This window comes from Urocitellus parryii, chromosome 11 (assembly GCF_045843805.1).
Source record: "Urocitellus parryii isolate mUroPar1 chromosome 11, mUroPar1.hap1, whole genome shotgun sequence".
Lineage (NCBI taxonomy): Eukaryota > Metazoa > Chordata > Mammalia > Rodentia > Sciuridae > Urocitellus > Urocitellus parryii.
This window is the reverse complement of record NC_135541.1, coordinates 12,257,895-12,266,243: the sequence shown is the minus strand read 5'-3', so window position 1 is coordinate 12,266,243 and position 8,349 is coordinate 12,257,895. Positions and strand designations below refer to the sequence as shown.

General features: G+C 49.8%; 1 protein-coding gene across 2 annotated transcripts; it reads right to left on the bottom strand.

Annotated features, from left to right (window-relative positions):
* Positions 1-1,025: 1,025 nt before the first annotated feature.
* On the bottom strand, positions 1,026-1,904 carry LOC113191182 (G1/S-specific cyclin-D3-like). 2 transcript variants are annotated; one of them, XM_077791452.1, is made up of 2 exons: positions 1,707-1,904; positions 1,026-1,496 (listed from the first exon to the last, which is right to left on the bottom strand). In XM_077791452.1, the coding sequence occupies exons 1-2, from the start codon at positions 1,902-1,904 to the stop codon at positions 1,026-1,028; spliced, it is 669 nt and encodes a 222-aa protein (XP_077647578.1). The 2 variants fall into 2 exon arrangements, with proteins under 2 accessions (XP_077647578.1, XP_077647577.1); XM_077791451.1 differs by having other exon boundaries at positions 1,026-1,904.
* Positions 1,905-8,349: the final 6,445 nt, after the last annotated feature.

The window sequence follows — 8,349 nt, the reverse complement described above, 5'->3', positions numbered from 1 at the left end:
AGTGGTCTCTGATTGGTTAAGCTTAATTTTTTTTCCCAGTTTATTCCAGAAACTTTCTTAAGGCAGTATGATGGCCCTGGGCCACCAATCTAAACCTTGTGGCCTTAGGAAAGACCTGTGTCGACAGGGCTTGCCTCCCTCTCCAGATGGGGGCTTAGCCACCTCCAGCACATCCTGCTTCATCCTCCCTGCTGGAGAATGGGGCACAGGGCAAAAGGGAGAGGAGGCCTTGATCCCACCCCAGGCAATAGCAGCTCCTGGGCCACAAAGATCCTTTTAGCCAGTAGCAGAGGGGAATAAAAGAGCAACCACCAGGGTTACCACCACTTGTGGGACAGACAGGCACCACGGCACCCTCTTACAGTTGTACTCAAAGCAATTAATAAATTAAAACTTTTTCCTTCAGCACCAGACCCCTCGATCACCTGGAAGCTGAGTGGAAAGCAAAGCAAGGAGGAATCTGTGGTTTCTTGCCCCTGACTGAGGCCTAGGCCCTTCTCTAGGAGCAGCTGGGAGCATGGATTATATGGGACCTCCAAATTGTGCTGAGAAGAGCCATTGAGACTAAATCCCCTCATGTTTGCCAGGATGTCTGAAGGACCCCAATCCAAATGCAATAACCCTAGGAGGGGTAACACTTAGAGAGTATCTCGGCAGTTGAGAACATGAGCACCCCAGAGAGAAAGGGGCCTCAAAAAGGAATGCTGGTGCATTGATTACCTGTTTCAGTTTGTCTGAACAGCCTGGCCCAGACCCAGCTAGAGTCCAGGAGGGAGCTGAACTGGTCAGATGCCAGAGGAGGAGGAGGAGGAGGAGGAGCTGACTAGCCAGGCAAACACCAACACAGCTGGCCGGCCCCTTAGTGCACACTGCAGGGATAGGCAGGACCTGGCCCCTTGGGTTTTGTGAGGATAAGGAAGAGCCCCCTCAGGCTTCCCATGTGGCCCAGATTGTTCCTAGAGGCAGGGAGGGGTTGCAGCAGCCCCTCATCTGCTTGGAGGCCACTCGATGGGGCCTGTCCAGGGCTACAGGTAGATGGCTGTAACATCTGTGGGCGTGCTGGTCTGGCTGGGCCCCTGGCTGCTGGAGCCCCGGGGTGCTTTGGGCGCTGGGCTGGGGGTGATCTGGGCAGCTTCCCTCAGACTCTCCCTAAGCGCAGCTTCAATCTGCTCCTGACAGGCCCGCAGGCAGTCCACTTCAGTGCCTGTGATCCCTGCCAGCAACTCTGTGAGCTCATCTCCGGATGTGGAGCACGCGCCCAGGCCTTGCACTGCAGCCCCAATGCTGCCTGTTACGATCATAGACGGCGGATACATGGCAAAGGTGTAATCTGTAGCACAGAGGGCCAAGAAGGTCTGGGCGTGCTTTTTGACCGAGGCCTGTGGGTCACTGGGCAGAGAGAGCTGGTGCAGAATCAGGGCCAGAAAATCATGCGCAATCACAGCAGCCAGGTCCCATTTGAGTTTTCCCAAGACCAGCACCTCCCACTCCCGCATCTGGTGGGGAGACACAGGGTGGTCGGTGTAGATACACAGTTTTTCATTGGTCAGGGGCGTGGTTTCGCGCAACTTGGATGCCAGCAGCATGCAGACCGCACCCAGGAGCTGCAACTGCGCCTTTCCGGTGGGGACACAAGACAGGTAGCGATCCAGGTAGTTCATGGCCAGGGGGAAGACTTCCTCCTCACAGCGCTGTTCCTCACACACCTCCAGCATCCAGTACGCCAGCATCTTCCGCATGTGCGGCTTGATCTCCTTCTGCACGCATTGGAAGTAGGAGGCGCGGGGCACGTAGCGCTCCTCCAGGCGGAGCAAGCTCTGCAGGACACGCTGGTCCCCCAGCAGCCGCGGGTCTGGCCCGGCCCGGGGCGCGTGTCGGGTGCCCTCACAGCACAGCAACTCCATACTCGGGCAGCGCACAGGCAAAGCGGGAGTGCGGGATCGCGAGTCAGAAGACAGGCGGCGGGCGGGAGAGCGCCGGGCGCGGGCGGCTCTGGAGCTGGCGCTGGCACTGTGCTGCGTGCGGAGTCCCAACCTTAAGCTTAAATTTTGCTTTACTGTTTGTATTGGATGTCAGTGTATTTATGTGGGAGCTCAATGCATTGAAAGGGTCTCACCTTCATGGTCTCACAGTTACATCTTTTAAGCAGGCTTCTATCAAGAAGGTGAATGAAATAGCTATAGTCCCTGTTGCTACAGATGCTACTAAGCTGCCATGTAAGTTTAAAATAAAAAAACTCCTGACATCCTGTTTTCCCGTAGGATACCCTCAACACTCTCAATACTTTACTTCTGACACCACAGGTTGCAGTGAGGAGGGGATCTCCAACACACCAAGTAATTCCACAGCAGACACTGGCTGGGTGCCCTACAACATAACTCAATTCAGACACTATTGGACACTGAGCTAGAATCTGATCCCACAGATTCAGGGATGCCAAAAGTCAAAATTACAACAAATTTGGCTTAAAGATCTAATTAGCAAGGCTGTGGCTGGGGCTCAGAGGTAGCGCACTTGCCTGGCATGTGTGAGGCACTGGGTTCAATTCTCATCACCACATATAAATACATAAATAAAATAAAGGTCTATCAACAACTAAAAAAAATTTAAAAAAAACTAAATGTCAAAAAAAGGATCTAATTAGCTTTTATTTTTGATTCTAGAACCAAATAACACATCACTATAGAAAATAGAATGAGGGGCTGAGGTTGTGGCTCAGTGATAGAGCTCTCACCTAGAGAGCTCACGTGCAAGGGACTGGATTTGATCCTCAGCACCACATAAAAATAAAGGTGTTGCATCCAAATACAACTAAAAAATAAATACTTAAAAAAGAAAATAGAATGTGTGTTTCATTAAGCTGAGCCAACGAGGTTGGCTTTACATATAGAAAAGAGCTGGAAAAAGCAGGAACAGAAAACAGATTGGTCATTTCAAAGTTGAAGGATATGGAAGTGACAACCCCAATACAGTGGCCTGGGAAGAGGGAGGGAAAAAGAAGATAAAACTTTGATAACCTTCATCCTTCCCCAGTGACGGAACAATCCCTGGGAAGGAAGCAAACATCACCCAATAACAGTAACAAGACAATCCCTGGGAAGGAGACCTCCATCAAGCCTGAAATGACAGTCTCTGGGAAGGAGCCAAAACATTGATCCTTCCCCCACAATAAATCCTTTCCCAGTGACAGTACAATAAACCCTGGAGGGAAAGAGATAAGCGCTGAATGCTGAGCTCTGGACCCTCCATCCTTGCCCAGGGAAGTCAATTTCAAATGCTCCCAACCTGTTTCCTGAGTGCCCAGACTGATATGTTCTGTTAAAGCCTCAGTGGTGAAGTCATCTCCCAGAGTGTGACCTATGTAAAACCTTTATCCAGCCTAACTCCACTGCTTCATGAGGTCTGCACCTGTCTTGGTCACTTGGTGCTTACACTAATAAATAATGGCCACCTGTGAACTTATCAAATACAATCAGGAAATGGAGGCATGGCTCTATCAAACCCATACCAGAAAAAAACAGAAAAATGAGCTTACTGTACACACCAGACCACTGAAGGAAGCAGCCCCCTCACCTAAAACCTATCAAAGGAGGAGCACCTTTAGATTGGAGACTGCAGCACACACCAACCCTTCACTAGCCCCCATCATCAGACCATCCAGTGAATGCATCACAGGCTCAAAGGACAACATCCTCCAACTCTGCCCCCAGGCTTCAGCTCAGATCAATCTTTCTGCTTGACTTGGCCCTATTTAAAACTCCCCGCCATCTGGACCTCAGCCTAGAATAAGATCTGTGCTGTGACTGTTCTGCACCCTGAACGAGTTCTTCAGCTGGTCAGTAATCTTCTGGAACCACCCAGAGTGACACCTGGATCTGTACCTGCTCCCTGTCTTTGCTTTCAGTTCAGCCTCCGGAAGTCCTGTAGCCACCTTCACCCCTTCTTAGCCGTTCTATGTAAAGTGTGAGGTATGCCTTGAGGGTTATAGAGATTAGTAATTAAGATTGGGATAAAAGAATATGCACCTGCTCAGTTTATGACTTCCAGGTGACCCGTGAATTCTTGGTGAATTGCAACCAATGAAAATGATGTAGCTTGTGAATCTGTCGTTTTTCAATAAATTCTGACATTGTGGAAAACACAAATGTGTCCATTCTATGTTAATGGAATAATTTTCTCATGACAATTACTCGAACACAGACCATTCATAACTTCACTTTTCCTTATCCCCAATCACCTGTCCCCGTGCCTGAGATGATCACTGGAGCCAACTTGGCTCAGGAGCCAACTCTGAGAACCCCAACAAATCAGATCTGACCACTCGCCCCACAAACCAAATGGAAAGAGTAATGGTGAAAGGAACTTTAGTCACTACAGCTGTACTCAAAGACAAGGGACAAGCATTTCCAGTCCTATCTTTGGGAGTTACTTATATAAACTTCCTAATTATATACATAAGAGATCCGAGAACAGCATGGTCAAGCAGTTTTTGTCAAATGGTCATCTGTTGATCATTATCTAAGGATTGGTCAGGCAAGGCCTTGGGAGGCAATAAGAAATTTGCCATTGCCTGGGTGCTCCAACTCATCAGATGACGTTTGTCAATCAGAAATGTTATTCCTGGAATCCAACATGACTGACTCAAAGCAATTAAAGACAGGTGCAAAATGGAGGAAAAGATGCCAAGTGTTTTTACATTTGCAGGCCCAGGCAGAGTCAGAGATTTTAGGAAACACAACCTCTAAGTCCTTGTTACAAGACCACCTGCTTCTTTATCCCATAAATATCCCTAAACCCCACCTTCATGGAGGTGGATTTGAAACTCGGGTCTGCTATTGCCTCCTGTGTGGCTGCCCCGTGGGTACTCTCTTTTGCAAAACTGGCCTTTTCCGTGATTGGCATACTGCAGGGCAGGCAAATGGGCATGGTTCAGTAACACTTTTAGTTTTTAGTTTTTCCTGGAGATTTCATTAAGTAGGCATGATTGATCCACCATTGGTGATCAACTCAACTTTCAGTCCCTCTCTCCTCCCCAGAGGAATGGGGGGTGGGTGTTATGGTTTAGATGTGGTGTCCCGCAAAAGCTCATGTTTTGAGACAATGCAAGAAGGTTTGAAGGAGAAATGATTGCGTTATAGCTTTAGCCTAATCAGTTAATTAATCCCTGATGGGATTAACTGAAGTGGTAAGGTCTGGTTGGAAGAGATGGGAATTGGGCCATGGCTTTGGGGTATATCTTTGTTACTGGCAAGTGGAGATCTCTCGTTCACACGCTTGCTCGCTCTGCTTCCTGATCAGCATGTTGTGAGCTGCTTCTATCTGCCACTCACTCCGCCATGATGTTCACCCTCATTTGAGCCCTAAGAAATGGAGCCGGACTTAAGACCTCCGAATCCCTGAGCCCTCAAATAAACTTTTCCTCCTCTACAATTGCACTGGTCTTTAAGCCTCAGCAGTGAGAAAGCTGACTAAAACAGTGGGCAAGAGGGGAGGTGAATGTTCCGACCCGCTGATCACAGGGTTGACTCTAGTCCCTAATCCTAACACAATCCAGAAGCCTCCAGCCACCAATCACCTCATTAGCATTCAAAAAGGCACTCTCATTTTGGAGCTGTGTGCCAAGATCAAATTCAGTAGGTATTCATAATAAATCCAATATCACATAATGTCTTCAGTGACATTCCTGAGAGCCATCCGTGGGCTGTGTGTGGACTACATGGGCATCACAGCCTAGTGAATAAGAGAGTCTGGTGTCTGGGAACTTCCAGTGGAAATTTCCTCTGGCCAAGACCACCCAGACACATTGTGAGCCCGATTCAGCTCTGCCTGGTCCCACGCAGCACTGGAGACGGGGTGACCTGCTGCAGCCCCACAGCCTCTCAGAGATGGGCATGATCTGCCAAGATGCCAATCAACCTGCTGACTGCCAGACATCAAGAAGCAAGACTCCACCCTGAAACCTTATCTCTGCCTTTGCTGCTCCCCCTCAAATAAACCACAAATAAACCTTTTGAAATTCCAGCTCCAGCTCCTGTGTGGGCTAACATATCAGGTGCTCCATCCTTTAAAACTTTAATTCTGATTCTGTCTTTTGTTCCTCACTAATTATTTCTGACTTAAGATCTTCGGAGGCTTATCCCTCTGCACAGGCAAGGGTTCCCTGGCAAGATGCTGGCTACCCTGCAATACATCCCCCCCCCCACTTCAGATGTCCCCCAGCCCCCAGCCTATGCTTATTTCTTGTTCCTATGGCAAAGCCACCTTCACTCCAGGCTGGCTGTGGGCACTCATGCAGGTCATGGAAGAGGCTCAAGCTCACTGGGACAAGATCTTCCTGAGCCAGACACTCAGCTCATGATCCAGAAGGGGAAACACAGACTCAGCCACATCCTCTGGCTTAAGGAGTCCCCACCCAGGGACGGAGTCCTGGGTACGTAGGCCCAAGGAGTGCTGCTGCTGGTTTCAACACAAGAATGGACGCTGGAGAAAGGCCAAGGCTCTAGGGAAAGCCGGCTCCATCCCTCCCCTCCCCACAAGCACACCTTCCCTTGACACCCAGTTCTCTTATTTGGCCAGGGAGGTGATGAGGCTTTATTAATTCAGACCATCAATGCTTCCCACATTCAGTTCAAACCTAGCCCAGGAGGCTTTCCAAGGGCAAAGCCACTGCTGAATCCTGTTCCCTGAGGGGAAGAGACCACGTTGACCATGGCACACAGCTTGGGGGAGACGGAGAGCGAGAGCCGGCTGCCTACCGACCTTTATAAGAGCATAATGGAGAGAGGCTAGCGGGGTCACTCAGGGAGGCTGTCTGTGCTAAAAAGCACGGACTCTTCGCTTGGGCCTGCAGATGCCCAAAGGGTAACTAAAAGCAGGATAAAAGCGGTGTGGCCTCCCTGCCTGCCTCTTGTACCCATCTCCTTCATCACCTTTAACTTGGGGTCTGATTCCTGCTGACTGCGCATGGGCGTGCTGATCACTGAAGGAGAGTTCATCGAAGCTGGCAACACGGCCCTTCAAAGCCAAAGACAGCACGATAAGAGTGACTAAAGAGCTCTCAAGATTTGCAGGGACATTTGACTGTCAGCGTTTACAATGTCCTCTGTCCTGGTCCAGACTCCCACAGAGTGGCACCTCCAAGTCTCCAGCCATTGCCCTGCTCCTTCCAGCAATGCTGGAGCTTGCCCTGCTCCATCACCTCCTGGGAGTCGAATCACCCTTCCCAGGAGCACAGGTCTCATAGCTGAATGTCCTGCAAAGCCAGTGGACATCCCCCCAGTGGCCTCACCTCCCGGACACAGAACTGAGACCATGGTGGGCCAGACTTTAGAAGCTGACTTAGAATCAAGGCTTCTCTAGCCTTCTCCTACTTCTCTTTCCAAGCACAGGTTAGAGCGCTCTCTCTCTCTCTCTCTCTCTCTCTCTCTCTCTCTCTCTCTCTCTCTCTCTCTCTCTTTCTCTCTGTCTCTCTCTCTTTCCCAAGTTTCCTGATTAGAAGCCCATGCAATTGCCTTTGGTCCCCTCCCTGAAGTCCATTAACTCCCCACTTCCCTCTCCCTCCTGAAGAGTGTAGAGAAGCCATCATCTGAGTTTTTGTATTTTGTATGGCTCCCAAGCACAGGTGGACACTAACGAAATAAATTTTTAAAAAACTGCAGACCTTTTCTCCTGCTGATCTGTCTATGGTCCGTGTGTTTCAGTGGACTCGATTATCAAACATTCAGGGGGAAATGTGAACTTCCCTACACGGGCAAAGAGTCAGCCCTATAAGATGGTCCAAGAGAAAATGGGTCAAGGCAGAGGGAATACCTAAGGTCAGAGGCAGATCCAAGCTGGACGTACTGGAGACTCGAAAGGAGGAAACTGTGGTGCAGAAAAGAAACAGAAGGAAGCAAAAGAAGGTGCAGTGAACAGGGGGAAGAGTACAGGAAATGAGGACATCGAGGAGGCTTGCTGTGACCCCATCTCAGGCAGATGAGCAAGGGCAAACCACCACAAAAATGACCCTAGGTGTCTAGAATGAAATACAGAAAGGGATGCATGGCTAGCTGCAGGCTCTGGGAATCAATAATAATAGAAAAGGGAGGAGGGGGAGGAGGAGGGAGGGGTGGAGGAGGAGGAGGGGGAGGAGAGGGGGATACATCAGAGAGGGGGACTGGGAAACAATGAGAGGAGGGGGAGAGAGAGGAGGAGGGGAAGGAGAGGGAGGGGTTGCAAAGGCTCTCTCTGCTCACCCCAGGATAGAAGCCAATTAGTGGAGAGGCAAGATGGTAGAGAAAGAACTCCATTACGATGAGTTAGCTGATCAGAAGATGGCAGACTGTCACCCTAAAGGATGATCTTGCCAGG

Coding starts and splice junctions, on each gene's coding strand:
- LOC113191182 (XM_077791451.1), bottom strand. CDS start 1,904: ATGGAGTTGCTGTGCTGTGAGGGCACCCGACACGCGCCCCGGGCCGGG.